The 22,012-nt window shown below is 40.8% G+C and overlaps 2 protein-coding genes across 3 annotated transcripts; one reads left to right on the top strand and one right to left on the bottom strand.

Annotated features, from left to right (window-relative positions):
- mrpl21 (mitochondrial ribosomal protein L21) lies at window positions 1-595 on the bottom strand. Its single transcript, XM_051385553.1, has one exon. It carries the CDS (start codon window positions 562-564, stop codon window positions 1-3), a length of 564 nt encoding a protein of 187 aa, XP_051241513.1. The 5' UTR covers window positions 565-595.
- Window positions 596-2,002: 1,407 nt separating this feature from the next.
- wipf2a (WAS/WASL interacting protein family, member 2a) lies at window positions 2,003-19,719 on the top strand. 2 transcript variants are annotated; one of them, XM_051384459.1, is made up of 8 exons: window positions 2,003-2,138; window positions 8,126-8,274; window positions 8,870-9,002; window positions 9,827-9,967; window positions 10,868-11,554; window positions 13,867-14,109; window positions 15,872-15,973; window positions 17,609-19,719. In XM_051384459.1, exons 2-8 carry the CDS (start codon window positions 8,212-8,214, stop codon window positions 17,650-17,652), a joined length of 1,413 nt encoding a protein of 470 aa, XP_051240419.1. In that variant the 5' UTR covers window positions 2,003-2,138; window positions 8,126-8,211; the 3' UTR covers window positions 17,653-19,719. The 2 variants fall into 2 exon arrangements, with proteins under 2 accessions (XP_051240419.1, XP_051240418.1); XM_051384458.1 differs by having other exon boundaries at window positions 2,003-2,502.
- Window positions 19,720-22,012: the final 2,293 nt, after the last annotated feature.

Below are 22,012 nucleotides of genomic sequence, written 5' to 3'. Positions count from 1 at the left end.
TCATGAGCTCAGTGTGGGGGCCAGCTGGATGCTGTTGACCCTCAGCACCGTCTGAGGTTGGATGATGATCTTCTTGCGCTGGTACCGGTGCCTCTTCCAGAACCTCATGTGCACTTTGGGCCAGGACTCGGTCCTCTCGATGACGGTGGCCTCGACCCGGACCAGGTCCCTCCCCAGCAGCGGCCTCCCGATCAGGGTGAAGTCCTCCGCGCCGACCAGCAGAACCTTCTCCATCCGGATCCGCTCCCCGCAGCCCGCCGCGATGTGGTTCTCCAGCAGAACCAGGTCCTCGGCGGTGACCTTCCACTGGCGGCCGGCGAAGTGCACGACGGCGAACAGCCGGCCGAAGTCCCGCTGCTCGATCCGCCGGTTCACGGTACCGACGACCGCAGCGTGGCGGCTCCGCTCCTCCTCCTCACTGAACGGAACCGGGTCCGGCCACGGCGGCCTGGACAGGGAGGTCCGCGGCACCACGTCCCCGCTCACAGAGCTCTGGGTTCGGACAGCACCGGGGAACAACATGCTGCATGTCCTCCACAGGCCCGCTCCTCTGCACAGCGCCATCTTGACAGGAAATACTGGGGCTGGCACCGCGCATGCGTGATATTACTAGCTGGTATCTATGTGCGCATGCGTAACCTTCAATCACCGGACTTTCACATTTTTATTATTTACTCCTCTTTTTATTTATTTATTATTTATTTATTGTTAACAGACCGAGGAGGTTGCTGTGTCTGTCTTTTCTTATTTTATTTATTGTGTAATTTAATTTATTTTTTCTGATATTAATTCAATTATATTCGTTTACAGTGTAAAAAAGTTTTATAGTAAAATAGCTGAATGTATTTAATTAGAAATTGTGTTTGAGTAAAAGTATTAAAAGTGAAATAAACTTTCTGGAAACATTCTGGAAAGAAAAACTGGAAAGTTTTGTGAAACTGTATTAAACGAGACTCTGTGTTTATTTATTCTTTGTTTGTTGTTCTGCTGCTCTCTAAACATTACACTGTAATACATCTGTTTGTTTATTGCAACAACAACAACAACAACAACAACAACCTACGTGTTTAATGGTTCAGGTGGGGCTGGCTACTTCAAGGACTGTTGGACAACTGTACGCTCACAATAGATAGTTTACTGTACACACAAGAAATGAGGTGGAGGAGAAACACCTCAGATAAATAATTTAAACCTTTCCTCTGGTTTCTGTCTATCCTGGAAAGAGTTTTTACTATTTGTACAATGTGTAATATGTTTGAGAACTAAATCTGCACGTCACAACTTGAGTTTATTAAAAGATATTTGTTATATTAATCCTTAAATAGTTCACAACACACACATAAAGTTGAGTACGTCTTTATCACTTCATGATAGGTTACTTTATTATTACACAGTGCATTTAAGATTTTAATCTAACTACTGCACAGAAGTGTTTTCAACTAAATGTATATAAAGTAAAGTAAGCAGTAGTCCTAATTATCTATCTATATATATATAATATAATAATCTACCCATGTTGTATTCTGTGTATGTACATCGAGAGCAACGTAAAAACCCGATCAGATTCCTGGTATGTGTGCAGATACCTGACAAATAAAGGTGATTCTGGTTCTGATGTACAGTTCTACGTAGATACCGAATGTCTTATTGTCTATATGTCGTTATAAACTGTCATATAAGATAAGATATTCCTTTATTTATCCCCCTTAGGAGAAAGAAAAGAAAAGAATATCACAATAAAGATATTACTAATATTATTAATATTAGAAGATATAAAACTATAAATTAAACTATGGATTGTTCAAGTGCAAAATATTAGCAGAAAATTAAACTTGACTAAAACTAAAACTACTAAAGTGGAAATTAAATAAAAATAGTGCAAAAGGCTTGTGCTTGTATTATTTCTAACATTTATTAAGTCTTAAGAGTAACTATAAATACCGTCTGATGGTGGAGTCTGCAGTTTACGGCGGCACTTTAACGCACCACAGCTCTGCCTCCATTTTGTGTCGTTCGGCCCGTTTCCGGGTTTCTGAGCCGTTACCGATAAAAACTCACGGTGTCAACGGGGAGTATGGCTCTGCTCGCAGCTCGGGAGTGCGGGTAAAGTTCTCCGTAGCTGCCTGAAACCGTTAAAAGTGAGTCTTGAACGCTTTTCACACGTTAATTTTTTTTTACACCCTCCGTTACTGGAGGGAGGGAGGGGGGAGTAAGCTCCTCTTGTTGCCCGGGATTGAGCAGCCAAAGCCGGGGAGCCGCGCTGACACTGACAGCTGGAGGTAAACAGCTAACGTGCTAACGGACGCTAGCCGGCTAACCTGCGGAAGGTTTTTTTTTTTTTTTTTTTTTTAAGTTAGTTACATCACTTTACCAGCAAACCCTCCCCATCCTACAAAAAAAAACTCTGTGTTCACCAACGGAAAGGATTGCCACAACGGCACTTCTTCCATTCATGTTGTTTAGGAGGACGAGGCCATTAAAACTCACCTTCTTCGAGCCAGGGTGAGTAGGCTAACTTTTACTCCGCCCCAGGTTAACGCCAGTCAGCCAGGTGTGTTTGTTACCTGGGAGCGGCTGCAGCTACCTGACACAGGCCTCATCGATCCGCTCTCTGCTCACGTTTGCATGTTTTTGTTTTTTAACTCCTGAATTTGTGCAACAACATTGATTTGTGGTGAGTTGGTGCGTTAGTTAGTGCGTGCTGGCTTCTGTTAAACAGGGATGTTTTTATGGCACAAATCTGCCCTGTTGGGGTATTTTTGGGGCTTTTAGTGCCCTTAAAAAAAGCCCAGAAACCCCCCCCCCACACAGAGCCAGAGGCCTTAAACAAGACTAGGGACTATTTCTTCATATTTCCCAGATTTAAAATAATTAGTTTCAACCCTAATTGGGGGTTTAAAATGAGCTTTTACAACCAGTAATGTTTAATTTTAATTTGTCCCACATACATTTCTCCTCCTTTTAAAAAGCCTTTTTAAAAGATGATTTTTCTAAAGTTGTGCAACATTAAATGATTTGTGGTTTTAATTACTGAATAAGTAAAATGCGTGCCTGCTACTGGTTAAAGAAAGTTAGGAAGAGGATGTTTTTTATGGCAGAAATCTGTCCTGTTATGGCCATTTTGGGCTCCACACACACACACACACACACACACACACACACACACACAGAGCCACAGGCCTTTTAGCTCAGTGTATTTCCTTCACCACAAAAGCATCTGACTTCCTCGTACAGCCCTCCCCTCCCCTGGCTGTATCTCCCTGTGTTGATGTGGGGAAACTTCTTTCCATTTGCTGGCTGTCAACCAACATGTTTTAAGCTTTTTTTTTTTTTTATATGGAGACCGAACCTCGGCGATCACAGCCTACTTCACTTTGATCTTTGAATGGGAAAGGATCAGTCAGATTATAGGGGTCAAAGGTCAGGACCTGTTGGTTTTCTTGTCGGTGTGTAGCTGTCAGTTTGTGTAAATATGTTTTCTGAGGAGGTAACAAACCGTCAGAGGGCTAAAAATATGTTTTTAATCTTCTTTTCTGAAAGATTAAGCAGAGACTAATGTGGGATTTTGGTTTCTTTTACGACAGAATTTAAATGTCCAGTATCTCACAGGTCTTCCTAGTGTGTATATAAAGCTATATATTGTCATTTTATTATTCATTTTATGTTGAGTTTTTACATTATAAGAGCGACATGTTTCACACCTGTAGTGCTACACTGTTAAACAGTGGTGGGTGTCATTTAGGGCTACATACTGCGATTAGTTTGACAGATGATCATCATTTTTGCATCATAATTTCCATTTTTCCTCTAAAAAAAACCCCACTAAAATAATGATGATGTGTCATCTGTTGGCGTCTAAAGTACCAAAGAAACATGTTTCCTTACATCTGGGGAACAGCATTTGTAGCCCAGAGCATCTGTTCAGAGCGGCTGTGCTTAATTATAAAGCTGCTGCCACAAATATGACCTTTTATCAAATAATAATAATAATAATAATCTCAGGTCTAACATTTGAAACCCCATTAATCAATAAGTCTTTTGATAGAAAATGAACCGGGAACTATTTTAATTGTTATGTATAATCATTCAAGTGAAACAAAGAAAATGTATGTTTTTCTATTATTTTTAACACGGGGAACTATTCATATTTCCTAGATTGATCAATTAACTTAATAAATATCAGCAGATAGATTAATATTGAAAATAATCTTAAAGTTTCAGCTCTAACTGGCTGTTACAACCAGTGAGTTTTATGTTTCTGAAAGCTTTTTAATTATCTGTAACAAACAAGTTTGGGGGTATTTTAACTTACTAAATGAATTGATTTTCTAAAATGTCTTTGATTAAATTTCTGCTGATGGATTAATCACTTAATCAACGAATCTTTGCGGCTCTAATTTATAAGCAGAGTGATTAAACTCTGTGATAAATACCTGAAAGTCCTGTTTTTATTGTTTTAAAGTGTGACACGGTTTCATCCATTGATTGATTATAGTTTATAAAACACAGCTTCAGACAGAATGGCGTTGCTCAGTGATAAATATTCTGATTATTAATAGAATAATAGCAGCATTAATGCATTGAAACTCTTTGGTCTTTGTGCACTCAGCAGATCTTTTAAAACATTTCTTTTTCCACCCGTGGAGGAGATAAACCCCCCCAACTCTCAGTCTCTGCTGCTGTAGTCTTTCCGTTTACACCACGTCACCGACTGACTGGCGAGCCCGCTCGGTGAGATTCCTTTGGTCTCCCTCAGTGAAAACCTGCCCCGACACTCGACCAGGCAGCCTGAGGAATGGAGCGGCGACGGAGGCGGCGGCGGAGGAGGGTTGAGGGTTTGGTGAGGAGCCAAACGCTGCCTGCATGAGCCAACAATGGGCCCAGACAGCTAACTGGTTTGGGGAGATCCAGTGACCTCAGTCATTGTGTGCAGAGCGAGTATACTGTGTATCGTACAGGCTTAAGTTGTTTGAGTGAATATAAACTCAACAACAGGTTGTTTTTATCTTGAGTTTAAGTGGATTAACTCCTATTTGATCAATAAGAGAAGCAACAGGAGTGAAATTGAGAACTTTACCTGTGAAATACGCATCACATGTACAGCAGGTGTAACCTTTTTTTGTTTTGATTATTAATCATGAAAATAGTTAACTTGTAAACATTATGGACATCAGATGAAACGCCCACAAATCCTGGTAAATTTGGGGTTTGGCTGGAGAACAAATTTGGGTCAGCGAACAGATTTCCAGTAGAGAATTAGGAATCGCAGCGTAGGTCCAGGTGTTTGTGTTTCTATGTGAGACTATAGTGTGTCAACTGTACCTATTGTGAGGCCACCGACTCAGATCAAAGCAGCGTAACGGCTCTCTGGTGCTTTCTACACACCAAAAATAATCAACAGTCGCTTTATTAGTTTTCTAAAACTAGTATGAAGCTTCAGAAGTTTGACTTGTGCCGCCATGAACTCGCCGTGGCTCAGGAGGGAAACACTGGAAGCAGAAAGGTTGAAGACGTCCTCACGATTCAACCAACTCCAACCCTCTTTTCTGTCGGCTAAACTCGGGCGGATCTCCTCATGGCCAGTATGGACAGGAGGAGCAATTACAACACCTACAGGGAACATCTGAGCACATCAGTGTCGTTTTAATTGTGTCTGTTGGCACTCACAATGTGTGATCATACAGCGGTTTAGAGGTCGTACCTGCAGTAAAATGTGAGGCGGGCATTTTCCAGATTCATTCCAATCACAGGGATCAATAACAAGGCAAGAAAAATGCCACAAATCAGCGCTGGTAGATCTAGAAACTCACTGAACACATGGTGTGAGCTGCACATGCTCGTATAGTAGTCTCGCTGACACTGTAAACGTCCAGGGAAGCTGCTTCAGCAACTGTTTCCTCCTCCCAGGAATGTCTTCGTCTTTGAGAGCACATTTCTGGAAACAGCCGTTTGTTTTCCACTGTGAAGATCCAGCTCGTCGTCTTGTTTTGTCTTTAACGTAGCGCTCGTGTAAGCCAGGGGGGGGGGGGAGAAAGTCTTGCAACTGATCTTAGGTGATCTCATGTTTTTACATGTTCAGTAAAGGTGGAGTGAGTTTCTGCACCTTTTTAAGCCTCACAAAACCCTGATGACATTTAAAGTAATGATGTTATTATGACACATCATTTAGGATTTTAGATGAGCTTGTCCACTATTGTGACATCTTTCTGTCAGTTTTACTGTAATCCAAGGTTATTATAGTTAATTAAAACTAAAACTAGGTGTGAAAAATCATTTTTTAGTTAACTGAAATAAAAACTTGACTTAATGTCCTTTTTATAATACTTAAAAATATATCGGAAATCTCTTTGGTTTTAGCTTTAGTCAAATTTATCAGCACCAGCACGAGGAGGCACGAGTGTGTTTGTATTGTAATAACTATTCCTAACTTCTTTAATGCTGACAAACTGACAACTGTATTAATACTGAAAACAATAAAAACTAAAACTTAAAATAAAATATCTTTGCTCTCATCTTGTTTCATATCAGTCCGTTCACAGTTAGAGACTGAGCGACGTAGTTTCTTACCAAAGGAGCCAGAATAAAAAGCACTTTAATATTGTGCTCTTACACAGTAAAGCACTTTGATTCTAGCCACTATAATACAGCGGCTTACATCTCTCAGTCCTCGTCACTGGAGGCAGTAAATGAATGATGAGCTCTCCTCTGGCCCACAAAAACTAACCCAAAAATAATAAAAGGTTGGTTAAATTCAAAGGCCTTCTAACACTGATCAGAAAACTAAAATGCTTCACTTTAGCTTTACTTTCTGTGTTTCTGTGTTTTAGATTTTAGTCCGGCACAGATCAGGTTTCCATCCAAACGTAAAGAGCAAATTTTAACCAACTTTTAGCGAAACTGGCAGAAGAAAATGGAAGATATATGCTTTATTAAGGTCCCTCCTCTCGCACTATCCGCAGGTAATCAGTAGGTGTGTTTGACCTTTCTCTCGCTCTCTCTCTCTCTCGCTCCGTGTTCCTAATATGTAAATAGTTTGTTTGAGCTTGTAAATATTTAGTTTGTTTCATCCTCTCCCTCCGTTATGTAGATTTATAAAAAAACTACCTTAAATACACTCGATGTTACCGCAGTGAGTTTACGCGTGTGTGTGTAAGTTTCCATCGTCGTTTACCGATCAGGAACGGGTTCGCCTGGAAATCGGGATGGTTGCCGGGACACTGAGGAAATATTGGATATAATATTTATAGGTGTGTTTTCATTAGTGTGTAATCGTTGTGTTTTTGTTACCTTTTGTGTTTTACTTTTCCACTCAGATTTTTATGCACAAATTGAACATAAAAACAGGTGGACTAGCAGTGACCTACTGTCAGGGTTGTGGGTTCGATACCCCGCGTTGCTCGATGGGTCAGACAGCTTGAGTGAGAATGTAACCGGGCCTTGAGGCTTTTACAACGTAAGCTACATACTTGTTGCCTAAATGACCTCCTGTTTGCACTGTGAGCCAATGAGGCACGGCCACAGTGACTGGTTTCTTCTACTGTCTTACAGATACAGATATTTCTATACCGTGTCCTTCATTTCATACTGTGGTACTGGTACTGATACTGATTATATATTAACAAGCGTATACTACTAAGCCTGTAGGATTGCTATAATTGTTATGTCGAGACGAACTCACCATCGTTATCGTTAATAAACTACATGATATCTGAGGAGTTATCTGTATTGGTATTTACAAACACATTTGCAGAGAAACTAGATGTTTATTTAATTGTTAACTCAGGTCTTCTAGTAGCATTTTAACTACTTAGAAGAAGTCCCTGCAGTGTTTAGTTCTCCTCTGAACCTTACATGTACTCTTTATTGAGTATGACAGATCTTGGTAGTGTTTTATGTGCAGATGTTTCCCTGTGAGAAACGACCAAAATGCCTCTTAAAAATAAGATCAAGCAGACAAGAAGACATCGTTTTGAGTTTTCATTTTATCCTAGAAAGCAGCTGTTTATGTCTGCTGGCCTTTATTCACCTGCTCCATCAGTAACAGGAGTTTTTTTGTACACCTGCTGAACTGTTACAGATGTTTCGGTATGTTAATTATCTTTTTGTTGTTGTATTGTTTTTACAGGACTCTGTGTGTGTCGTCCCAGCTGAGACGGTGAAGTCTCACCGGTCCTTACCCCCCACACAGAGAGGTGCCAACAGAGGGACAGGATGCCTATTCCACCCCCTCCCCCTCCTCCCCCAGGACCCCCGCCTCCCCCGACCTTCAATGAGGTCAGTGAACGCACACACACACTGCAAAGGTTACATCACATAGATTAAACAGTTCAGTGGAGACAAATTTGTCTGCAAGACAGTAAAGAAGTCTTATATTTGCAGGAATTCATTGATTCATTGATTCATATACACTGACTTCCACCTGTTTAGTACGACACAATCCACCAAATCCTGCACAAATGACACTTAAAACTTTAAATCCCCTGCAGTGGAGTTCATACTTTAGAAAATTACAGGTGAGCAGCTGCAAAGGCTGGATTATAATAACTATAGTAAGTGTTGTTTGATCTAGATTAGTCTAGATAAAAGGGGAAGCGTGGTGCACAGCCAGAGGAATATAGAGTCAAACCCTTCCTCTACTGTTGTGTAGTTACTGATTTCAACATGAAGGTTAATTAAAGTGAAATAAGAAGTTTCAGGGATTGAAATCAATAACCTGCTGTCCAGTAAACCAGCTGCTGAGTTATGGGACTTTTTATTTACAAGTTCTCTGTTTAAGTGTGAACCCAAATAAACCAAAGTCCTCAAACGTTCCACTGTGGTTCTGACCAGAGGAAGTGTAGAGGTGTGATTTGTTAACTTCCTCCCGCAGGCGAACACGACCGCTCCCAGACTGAAACCGAACGAGGCTAAAGGCAGAGGAGCGCTGCTGTCGGACATCTGCAAAGGCACCAGGCTAAAGAAGGTCGGTGTGGTCAATGACCGGAGCAGCCCCATTATAGAGAGTGAGTCACTGCGAGTTCAACACACACACACACACACACACACACACACACACACACACACACACACACACACACACACACACACACACACCCCTGAAAAAGACAGTATGAGGAACTTTGTTGAATTATTTTGGCAAAAAATTCAACGTTTCCTTTTATTAAACAGGACAATAGTGGAGATATAACTCCCTAATAAATCCGTAAATGTATGAAAGTGTAATTTATGTTCATGTTACGATCGACAACTTAGTGATGTGTAACGATACTTTGCAAGGTAATTTATCCATTTAACCACAACCTGAACTCTTTATTTTGACTCTAAATGATAATTTTCTTTCTATTTCTTATACATTAAAAACATTTTGTAAAGGCCGGTGCAGATTTAAAGGTATTTACTAAAAGGCTCGTCAGTCTAAACTAGTCTAAAAAGTTATTAAATATGTCACAAGGCTTAAAATATATATATATAAAATGAGTGTTTTTAGCAAAATTGCCTTCAGCAGTGTCGACCTGAGAACGAGCTGTTGGTCTAAAGAGTGTATCTGTGTGCCGGTGCAGTTTTTATACTCACAGGAAAGAGGAAATGTATTTGCATGGATAGGAGGAACTGTTTTCTAGCAATGTTTCAACATGTTTCCTAGTTGCTGAAGATTAAACTCCGATTAGAAAGGCGCTCCTCCTTTCTTTCTTTGAACACTCATCCAGGTGCATCTACCGTGATGATGAATAACTCCTATTCTCTCCAAATATTTGAATATTAAAATGTGTTTCTGGTTCCTTTTTCCTATCTGCCTATATTTACACGGGTCTTATCTTTTCTTTAGAATCAGGAGGAAGTGGCGGAGGCGGTGGCGGCGGCGGCGGTGGTGGAGGAGGAGGAGGCGGTGGAGGGTTTGGAGGCGGAGGGCCAATGGGAATGGGAGGTCTTTTCCAAGGAGGTGTGCCAAAATTACGCCCAGTTGGAGGTAAATATATTTATATTTATAATGTGATTATTTGAAAGTGTTTGGCTACAGATTTGCATGTAAAGGCTGCATCATTTTATGTTCTTGATCATTTGTGTAAATACATAAACCGCAGAGGGAACCTGCAGTCGAAGTCCACCTCTGAAGGGAAGTGAGCCAGTCTGTCTGATATTATCAGACATTGATAATCTGTCGGTTTATTCAGAAGTGAATCTATCAGCACATAAAGTATATAAACTGAGATAGGAGACGTTTCTCCCGAGCTTTCGCTTTTATTTCGGTTCCTCCATCGTCGTCATTTTGTTGTTTTATATTTATAGCAGTAAAAAAAAAAAAGACCATAAATTCACAGAAACCTTATTTACGATGTTTGAATCAGCAGAGACGTTGTGGATATAATGATGGTCGGCCGGACCTCAACCAGCAGTGAGGAACGAGGGATGTGAATTATAAATGAAAGGCTTTTTTTTATAGATGTATCAAATATTAATAGAATCTGTGACTCCTGACCTCCTTACTGTGAGTTGGCAGCTAAATGCTGAAGATATAAAACAGACAATTATCATCTTTTGTAATAATTATTGTGGGTGAAAAGAATAAAAGTTGATGGTGAGATTTTGTCTCGAGACAGTTGCCAGTTTATTATTATTATTATCTGAACTCTATTATGGTTATACAGAGTTTTTATATGATTGTTTTCAGTAATAAATACATTCAGGACATACTTTAAAACAATTAATTAGCACTTTTCAAACATAAATGCCCCAAAAGTCTCCAAAAAAGGAAACTCTTTTTGGTTTTGGGTTGTTGGTTGAACATCACTGTCGTCTTTAGGAAGTCAGATTAATTGTTACTGCAGTTAAAAGTGTCCTTAACACCTCCCCTCTGTCCTCCACGCAGATGGTTCAGCCGGTGGTTCGGTTGGCAGATCTGCCCTGCGGCCCCCGGGGTCCCGGCCCGCTGCCCCTCGCCCCCCCGCTGTCCGCTCCAGCTCTCCCTCCCCTCCCAACAAGCCCTCTCCACCGGAGCACCAGCGCTCCCACCGCCCGTCGCTCCCTGACATCTCCCGCCCCTCCAGCAGCAGCAGCAGCTCCTCCATCGGCAGCGGGATGAAGCACAGCACCTCCGCCCCGCCTCCTCCTCCACCCTTCAACAGAGGCGGCCGTGGCAACGCTCCTCCCACCCCCAGTCAGAAAGCACTTTCCTCCTCCTCCTCCTCCTCCCACAGCCACAATAGGGAGAAGCCCCTCCCACCGACGCCCAGCAGAGGCCACACCCCTCCCAGCTCCGTGAAGCCGCCTCCGTCTTCCAGCAGACCGCCTACAGGTGGCTCTTCAGCTCCTCCACCTCCCCCGCCGTACCGACCACACACGTCAGGTGGCGTCTCCAACGGGCCGTCGCACGTGGACGGGGGCGGAGCTCCGGAGCTGCCACAGAGGCACAACTCCCTGCACAAAAAACACACATCTGGAGGCGGCAGCCAAGGACGCAGCCACGCTCCACCCCCGCCTCCTTCACTGTCCCCGTCCTCCCAGCAGGGCGGCAGACCACCACCCCCCGCCAGAGAGCCACCTGGACGCAGAGCAGGTACAACCCTCTTACTCTGTCAGTGTTCATGGCTTCTAAGGGTCAGAGGTCATTACTGCAGCTTTGATATCAAGATTTTAAACCATTCAAGATCAGTTCAGACGGTCTGGAGAGAGATTAAAAAGTTCATTTATCTTTAGCAGTTTTCTACTTAAAGGAAAAGTCCATTAACCGGATGTTTCTGGGTCCCTGTTGTGTGTTTGTCTCCGTCCAGATGACTAATATTACCAAGTTTTAATACTCGAGTGGATTCAAACAGCTTTTGATCACACAGTGTCAATATTTTGTTGAATTGTTGTTGTTGTTGCTGCGTCATTGTGCACAGAGCAACAACACGGCAGTCTGTAAACTCCATAGACAAAATCTAACTGTTTCTAAAAAACTAACTGTGATAGAAGCAAAGAGAAGAGCGATAGTTAACGGAGTGCAGCGGCTGCTCCAAATGTAAAAATATGAATCTCTCCAATAACTGACTACTTGAGGAAACACAATATGGTTAAAAACATCACATTGTAATTGACAGATATTACGATATGATTCTTGATTAGTGCAGGAATAATCCTCTTTAAATTTCACTTTAAAAAACGATTAAAATGATGATGATGAGGTGAAATGTCTGAAAGTAGGGCAAAGGGCAGGGACACGGTTTGTTCGTATAAATCTTCTCTTCTGAGCCAGGTGACAGTTAACAGACTGTGGTTTTAATATTTCCTGAGAGATCTCCAGCTGCTTCTGTGTTTGGAGACTTTACTTTTTCCCCATTTTCCCTCATTGGATCTACAGTCGGTGGGGAAATTACAGTATTTCTGTGCACGGAGCAGATAAGCTTTAGATGCTATGTGGATGATAAAGACAACCTCATCGAATGTGTGTTATGTATCTGTGTGTTGATGTAGTAAAGAAACTCTGTACTTTTACAGAATGAATCCATCACATCTTACAGAGATTAAACTTCCAGATGATTTTGTTTCCCTCCCTGGAGCAGATTTATGGCTCAGTGGAAACATATTCATAATTTGAATTCAGAGTGAACATACAAAACAGGAAGGCACTTGTTAGCCGGAGCTCTGTGTTGTGATTGGACGAAGGAGTGACTCGCCACGAGGCCTTCCTGGTTTCTCTGCATTCCTGAAGCCCTGTGGAATATTCCTGCATTCCTTCTCTCTCTCTCTCTCTCTCTCTCTCTCTCTCTCTCTCTCTCTCTCTCTCTCTCTCTCTCTCTCTCTCTCTCTCTCTCTCTCTCTCTCTCTCTCTCTCTCTCTCTCTCTCACTCTCGCTTTTTACAGGACGTCTCCTGTTTCTGTCATTGTTTCCCGTCGGCTGCTCCTCGTTGTTTTTAAAAGTTAATAAGAGAGCAGAACTACATCTTTATTAGTGCCGGACAGCAGCTGCTCTGCCTGGTTAAAAGTCAGATAATGAGACACTCAAAACAGTTAGAAATCAATATTCAGCACCACTTAAAGGTCCGAAACCGGTGGTTCTGTATGAGTTAAGTGCTGAAACAATTAGTCGATTGAATACAATATGTATTATTAGATTACTTTGATCATAAGTCATTTATAAAGCCAAAAACAATCTTAATAGTTTCAGCTTCCAGCTTCTTAAATGTGAGAATATGCAGCTTTTCTCTGTGTTTATATCATTTAAGTTGAATATCTTTTGGTTTTGGATGGAAAAAACATTTTACAGACCAAACAAACCATTAAATTATGGGAATAATAATATGGGAATAATAGTAAATTGCAGCACTACATGTGTTAGCACATATTTTAATACTAATAATAGTGCTTTTTAGACAGATTTCCGACCCTGGCAGTATAATATTATAATTAATAAAGAGTCTTGAAACATCACAGTAGATAATAAGTAGAAATATTTATTGTCAGTAGCAGAGACAATATTCAAAAAGTCCTTTTGTGGTACATTCAGGAACACTCCAACACCCAGGAATCGAGAGTTGTTTGTAGAGAATCAAACTCAGATGAAAACAAATTTCAGTGATTTAACAATAAGGTTGTTGTTTCTCAGAATGCACCAGCAGTGTGAGACATTAACACCAAAATGAGCTCAGAAATCATGAAGATGGATTATTGTCCTTCTCGATTAATACTGAATGTTATTTAACAGTTTAATCGACAGTGAAAATAATCCTTATTTAAGATTTCTGGTGTATAAAATGTTAGAAAATAGTGGAAAATATTCTTCCTACGACCTAAAATTACAGAAACAAGAAAATATTCACACTTAAGAAGCTGGAATCTGAGAATTTTTTTATGGATGCTGTAATAAGTGTGTGTGTGTGTGTGTGTCAGCTCCCCAGGTGCCCCCCCTCAGCTCTCGTAACGGCGGTCGGGACGCACCTCCTCCTCCGCCGCCGTACCGCATCAACAGCTCTGCGACCTCCGAGTCCCACAGCCGAGTGGGCAAACCACCTCCGCCACCCTCCTCTTCCTCCATCTCATCCTCCTCCTCCCGAACCCCCGCTGGACCCCCTCCACCGCCCCCGCCCATCCGGAACGGCCACTCCTCCATCTCCTCCTCCAAATCCATCATAGGTGAGTCGGGACCGACCGCTTCGCCATGTTCCTCCTCCCCGTTCATGATGTCACCGCTTACCTTTGACCAGGACCTCTGGGAGGTTGATTGCACGGGGTTTACTGCCGCAGTTTCCAGGGGTTTACAGCCAAATTAAAGTGTTTATTGTCACAGTGACCAATAAACTACCAGCTGACATCATGTGCCGGATCTGAGATCACATGAAAACTAGTTTACAGGCGAGAAGAGAAGAGAAATAGTTCGTTAAAATTACAGAAATAAGAAATAAACAAGTTAAATAAGGTCCAGTTATACATCAAACTGCCACTAGAAGCACTGGATTAGTAAACTGGATTTATATGTCTTCATCCATGGTGGGGAGGGTATGACAGTGGTTCTCAACCTGAGGGTCGGGACCCCCACTAGGGGTCGCCAAAGCTTCATAAGGGGTGCTAGAAAACATAAAGAAAACACACAGGAGGCCTTTATCTCAGCATTTTGTTCATTTCTGTGAAGAAAAGTAAACTGTCTAATAGAAGAACAGTGTCAGGGAGAAGAAAACACTTAATTTGTCCCCAAAAAAAGCTTAATAATTTAAAAAATACATAATACAGACCGATAATTGTACAAAAAGTTCCCTAAACAGGAAATAATCTGCTCAGAATTCATCATCGAGTTCACTGTTTGGGTTCATTGTACAGTTTTATGGGTCAAAATTCTCTAAGATTTAAAAAAAGATTGGTCGATGATTTTTTAGTCTCCAGTCTGGGTAAAGCGTCAAAAACACAGGATCCTACATCTCCCACGATGCAACTCTCTCTTCTTTTAAACCCCACACCTTCAGTTTGTGATGCAGAGTTTATGTTTAATACATTAGAAAGCAGAAATACAGTGACCCCTTTTTTAATATCCCAGAATATCGTAGATACTGTGTTTACTCTCGTGCAGCCAGACCTCTTTTCCACTCGACTAAAACCTGACAGAACTTGTAGAGAAAATAGACCCTGAATTCCCCCGTACTTCTTTAAAATGAAGGCTTAGGATGCTGTGGATTCCTGACGTGAAGTTTTCTTTTTAAATGTACCATTTATTCTGCTGTTGAACTGTAACGGGTGTAGAGTTATTCCCTCCTGTTAACAATGTTTAGTTTCTGATCTTTGTCGGGTGATGGTGATGAACGACCCGTCGATAGTCAAATATTCCTCTGCAGCCATGCAAAATAGTTTCCTGTTGTACTGGAACAAATCAGGAAGACGGGGAGCCGGTTCCTTGATTACTGTCTGAAAAACACACACACACACACACACACACACACACACACACACACACACACACTCTTACTTGAACCTCAGTCGCTGTTGTGTTTTAAATCCAAGAGACTGAAATGTTGGATGAGTTGGATGCTTTTTTTTTTTTTTTTTATTAGTTTTTCTTTATTTTTTGTTTATAAAACTGTTTTAAACTTTGACCAAGTAAAGCCACCGGTGCTTATAACACAATTATCTATTATATTCTAAAGGAATATCAGGCCTATGTTTAAAGCAGGATGCATGAGAGTTATAGAACAGGGCTGGAAACCAACTTTTCCACCACCTTTAATGCAAAATATCGTCTGTCAGCAATCAATGACAGATATTTAATGACTGATACACCACCACTAAGAAAACTAACAGCCTGTATTTGAGTCAAAATGTCAACAAGAACATTTTAATCTTCTGAAGGGGATTTATTTGTGCCTGATGAAACACATTTATTTATCTTTTTTTGTATTTTTCTTCTCAGATGATTTTGAATCCAAGTTCAACTTCCACCCGATTGAGGATCTTCCACCTCCAGAGGAGTACCGGCATTTCAGCAAGGTCTACCCCAGCAAAAACAACAAGGGTACGAGCTGTTTGCACTCACGGGGGTTTATGATGACGTAATGTCCAACTGCTCCAGGGCATCAGACTTTGTTCTGTACTGATTGGGATTTAATTGGCTGTTAACGGTCGTTATGAGTTCATGATTTAGGTTTTTATTACACAACTTTTAGCCCCGTTTGCTGCGTTGTATCGGTGCGGCTTTAGCTCAGGCTGGGGAGCAGCGAGTCGGACGTTAATTGTAGGATAAAGCCGGGATTTTCCAGATATCTTGGATGTGACTCGGTTTCACGAGAGCAGCCGCGCATACGTTACCATGGAGATTTATTCTGTGCAGATAAGCTGCTCTCCAGATCAGACTGATAACCAGGATTCATTAATGTCAGCAGTCCTTCTCACAACAGTGTGTGTGTTTTTTGTAATCAGATTTCTCCTCCGCCACCAGTCTTATTTTGAAGGCGCTGCTGACTCGTTTTCCCTGCATTGACTCTTTTATGGGTCTTTGAATGCATCAGCAAGAAGTCTCGTTGTTCAAAACACAGAATAAATAACTTCCTCGCTACAAAACTACAAGCTCCTCTTCCTCCGTGTCATTCCTCTCCTGCCTGAGCCCGCCGTGTCTTCCCCAGACTCGGAGTCCTGGTCGCTCCCAGCCGGGTCCACCCCGCTCCTACGCTAGTAGTGTTTAAACTGAGCTAATGGGACTGCTAACAAGCTAGTAGAGTTAGCATATACAACAGTGCACCACGAAGTCAGGTCGACTGAGACTCGTCGACGACTAGAGGGCAGTTCTGTTAGAGTTAATCATTTCTACCGCTGTGTGTTTTTAAGTGGGAGAACTGACCTGTAGCTGACCTGTAGTGACCTGTAGTGACCTGTAGTGACCTGTAACTGACCTGTAACTGACCTGTAACTGACCTGTAATGACCTCTAACTGACCTCTAGTGACCTGTAGTGACCTGTAGCTGACCTGTAGTGACCTGTTGTGACCTGTAGTGACCTGTAGCTGACCTGTTGTGACCTGTAGTGACCTGTAGCTGACCTGTAGCTGACCTGTTGTGACCTGTAGCTGACCTGTAGCTGACCTGTAGCGGACCTGTAGCTGACCTGTAGCTGACCTGTAGCGGACCTGTAGCTGACCTGTAGCTGACCTGTAGTGACCTCTAATGACCTGTAGCTGACCTGTAGTGACCTGTAGTGACCTGTAGTGACCTGTAGTGACCTGTAGTGACCTGTAGTGACCTGTTAGTGACCTTGACCTGTAGTGACCTGTAGTGACCTGTAGTGACCTGTAGTGACCTGTAATCGACCTGTAGCGACCTGTAACTGACCTGTAACTGACCTGTAACTGACCTGTAGTGACCTGTTAGTGACCTGTTAGTGACCTTGACCTGTAGTGACCTGTATCGACCTGTAGCGACCTCTAACGACCTCTAACTGACCTGTAACTGACCTGTAACTGACCTGTAGTGACCTGTAGTGACCTGTAGTGACCTGTAGTGACCTCTAACGACCTGTAGTGACCTGTAACTGACCTGTAACTGACCTGTAGTGACCTGTAGCGACCTGTAATCGACCTGTAGCGACCTGTAACCGACCTGTAGTGACCTGTAGTGACCTGTAAGCTGACCTCTCTGTCTCTCTTTCTGTCTCTCAGGTTTGATGAGAGGAGCTCCTCCAGCGCCGCCGGTGGGGAGGTGAACAGACGTCAGCTCAGGACTTGAACTCTCAGTCGGCGGGGGGGGAGAGGGGTGAAGAAGCACTCAAATCACAAACACACTACAACACACACACACACACTACAACACACACACACTAACACTAAAGCACAGTGGCGAGAGTAAAACACTACGACACTACTCGTCGGGTCACCTTCTGTCTTTTGCACAAGAGAACAAAAAAAAAGAAAGAAAACCACTCGGAGGCGAGAAACGGATTTTGTGACTGCGACCGCCTCGACTTCTCCTCTGCTGCCCGCACGCAGAAGCTTCAGTTTGACATATCAGGACCAAACTCCAAACAAATCTCTGCATTCCATCTTTTTTCTTTATTATAATAATAATAATGGTGATTTATTTTTCTGAATAACATCTTTTTTTTATTTTTGTTTTGATTTTTATTATTCCGGTGTAAATTTGTGGGGGTGAAAATTTGACGCTACGAATGGAAACTTGAGTTCATGTTTCCCACAGCAACAGCTGATAATGCCATGAATGTTTTGGGGGGCTTAGTGACGGTTTATTACTTTTATTTTGGTTAGTTTTTTTTTGTCTTAAGTAGCCATTCCAGCAGTGCCAGGTTGAGGGTGCGTTTGAATCTGAATCTCTGTGTGTCAGCGTGCCAAAAGCGGGTGGAGTCTAACGAACTGCACAGAGCGAAGACGGGACGCGTTCTTCGTACAATCGACATGTTTTTAAATTCTCTTTTGATTTGAAATTCATTCGTGGAGAGCTCGCCAAGATACGACAGAAACCTTTCCTGGTTGTTTGTGTTTTTGTTTTCTACACTTGGAGACTTCCTGCTTCTCTTGCACCCCCCCCCTTTACTTTCCTCTATGTTGTGTGTGGGGGGGGGGGGTGTTTTATATTTCCATCTTCAGGCGACGTTGCACGACAGCTTAACTGCTACAACCGAGACACTGTGCATGACGCTTTATCTCAATCCTGCACCAACGGAAGAGATCAGGATCAAGTTGATGTGACATATAAATATAAATATATAGAATTATTTCCCTGAACGTGTCTGCAAGCATCTTTTCTCCAAACACACAGCGGAGGCCCAACACTACATTGTTTACTGGAACCAAGTGTGTATGATTTTCCAGAGAAAAGGTGATCTATTGTTTAATTGCTATGCAAGAAGCAGTTTGTACAGATTGTAGTTTGGTAGCAGCTAACCAAAAAAAAATAAAATAAAACAAAAATAAATAAATAAAAAGAGGAACACTTAAGTGCCAGAGAACTGTTTGAGCAAATGGACGTTTTCTTTACTTTTTCTTTTAAGCTTGACTTTTAAAAAAACACTAATTACGTCATAGTCAAACTAAGATGCCAAGCAGGAAAAAAATTAACAAAAAAAAAAGGTTAAAACTGTTCAGGTCAGAGTCTCCATTCTCAGTGATACAGCGCCTCCTGCTGGTCGTTGCCTTACACAAACCTGTTGTCACTCTTTATCGGTACCAGTGCTATTATTATTATTATTATTTGTATTTTTTAAGGGGGGAAGATGATGACAACAAAGTAAATAAGAAACAAGTTTATTTGAAAATGCAATAAATATTGTATATTTACATTAAGGAATAATGGTAATCATAGTTATTGATCTATTTTTTATGTTTGTAAAAAGCTTGTAATATAGGAAAGAGAAATGATTATAACAAATGTTCCAGTCGGTGAGCTGTTGGCGGACTCTGTAGCACTTCTCTGGATGTTTGACCAATGAGGGGTTGAATGAGCTGAATGGATGCGTGTGAGGTTTTACCAACGAGCCAACATTTTTGGGGATCCTGTTTTTCTAAAGATCGGGTACTGTAGTGATCGGGGGGGTCTGACGGTGGCGGCGGCGGCGGCGACACACAACAAATAAACTCCACTTCCTGTCCTGGATGTACCTTGTCGCACAGGTGAACCGACACGTCTGTCTCCTCCCTGTTTTCTCACCTTGTCCACTTTTTAAGAGCAAAATCCCTGTGGTCATTTCATGTTAATCAACCATGTTTTTATCATTTGAAATAATTTCAAATAAATATGGGGGAAAAAGGGCACCTGATGCACGGCGTGTTTGTTTTCCTCTGTTGTCTGTGTGTTGATTTTATTATACCTGTGAACTTGAATCTGAATGGTTATTACAGATTGGTGCGTTAATACATATAAAGAAGTTTTACTGTTAAGTTTTAACTTTATCTGAGCACCACAGTTGGAGTTTAAAGTGTTTTTTGTGTAAATATCTGAGCAGATTAATGTATCACAGTGAATTTCCATCTTCATAATAATGAATATCCTCACATGGCTACCAGTATATGTGAAGTGTTGTGAAGGATTTAGGGGCATCTAGTGGTGAAGTTGTAGATTGTAAACAAAGTGAATGACGCTCAGCTTCCAAAGGAAGTAGGAGAGGACTTAAAAACTCAGAAGTTGGTGTTTGGTTTAACTGCAAATTTAATTTTTGTTGCTTTTGCAGTGAAAAATGTGACCTATTAACTAATTTAAATGCAACTAAACGTTTGGGTCAATGACCGACTGTATTATTTTCATTTTAAAATAATTGAATATATTCTTGGCAACCGTTAGTACGAGTGAACACGCTGAGAAAAATATAAAAAATCATATTTAAATGGTGATAAATTCAAAGTAAAATACATGTTTGAAACCTTTTAGATAAACCAAATGTCACAAGTACCAAAGATTTTAAAGCTGTTGAGATAACTGAAAGACTTTTATCCTCCAATTTGTTTGTTATTAAATGTCAGGGTGGCACAACCGTACCATCAGACTTTTATTTTGAAGTGAACAGGATATTGCAAGTGACCTTTATGACCTTTACCTGTTTGAAAAGTTTGTAGATTTCTTTTAAATATTGACAAAAATAGCTGTTTTTCAACTCTTTCAAAATGTTATTTTACCATAAAATTCAGTATTTTATTTAAAATGTATGAACTAACACAAGTAGAAACTGTTTGATGTGAAATTAGTTGCAAAAGTCAGGAAATGTCACTATATGAGATAAATAATGTTATTTTAAACTATCACATAAAGAAAAGCACAACACGGGAAGTTAATTAAAGATGAATTCATTATTATTATAATTGTTATTAATTAATTAAATGATCCAGGTGCAAGAGAAGCATATCTTACTAAAAGGAAAGAAAGGAAACTTAAAATCAATTGCAAGAAAAATATATTTACAAATATTTGGGTGTGCTTCGTGACACTTTTAGGGCCATTAAAGTTAAATAAATAAAATAAAATAAATTAATTTAAACTCTTTAAAAACTAATTCAATAAGTGAATCTTGGTCAAACACTCAAAAATAAACCTTAAATCCATTTAAAAGAGACTTTTTTTGCAGCCTTTTGTTGACCCACATATGACAGGATGTGGAGACACTGTCGCTTTAAGGTTTCCGGCCACTCAGATCAGCGCGGGAAACTGTGGGCGGGGTTTGACCCACTCCCGCCAATAACCCGCCACCGTGCAACATGAGGACTGTACTCAGAGAGACACCGCAGGTAAATAAAGGATTTTATTAAAACTCTCAAAGTGTTTTTAACTAAAGTTCAACTGCAGGTAAAATATCAGAGGATGATTGATTAAATATCGATTGTTTTAATGTGATTGATTAATGTAGGAATTATTATTACTTGTATTATAGAATTTGAGTTTAAATATTTTGGCTCCTGCAACTTCAGTATACTGTTATAAATATAAATTGATCACTTGTTTTATTGATTCCTGCTAGTTTAATTTAAAGTGTCACAGTCTGAACTCCTGTTAACCAGTTAAATGTAATTTAATTGTTAATTTAATGTGAGTCAAAAACTAAAAACATAACCTTATAAACTATATAGGTATATACATTGCATATAACGCTATATAAAAGTTATATATTATATATTTAAGTCATATAAAGGGACGAAACACACAAAACAAAGATATAACAAGTGGTAAACGTTGCTGTAACACTGTAGGATTGTGGGTAATGTAGTACTTTTTTTCTTAAAACAAGGTTAATATAAAGACTTGTGGCTTCTTGTAGGAAAATATAACATCGTTTAACAATCTCACAGCTCGCAGTGAGTCTAAATTTGGGCGGTTCCGAGGTTGGTGCCGATAATCTGTTCAGAATCTGAACGGGATGTTTACTTCCGGACTACAAGCCAAACGCGTTGTATTGTATTTAATTAGTGTCTTATTGCTATGTAATGAACAGAAACTAATATATTAAATGATAGATTAATTCACCTTCTTATGACGTTCTCATAATGTGGGAAACGAACCGTATTCTAGGGTCAAACTTCAATATTCGCCCGAATTACTGAAGATTTCATTCAAGTCACAAGTTA

This window comes from Dicentrarchus labrax, unplaced genomic scaffold (assembly GCF_905237075.1).
Source record: "Dicentrarchus labrax unplaced genomic scaffold, dlabrax2021, whole genome shotgun sequence".
Taxonomy (NCBI): Eukaryota; Metazoa; Chordata; class Actinopteri; family Moronidae; genus Dicentrarchus; species Dicentrarchus labrax.
The sequence above is the reverse complement of the archived record's forward strand: the minus strand, read 5'-3'. Positions and strand labels throughout refer to the sequence as shown.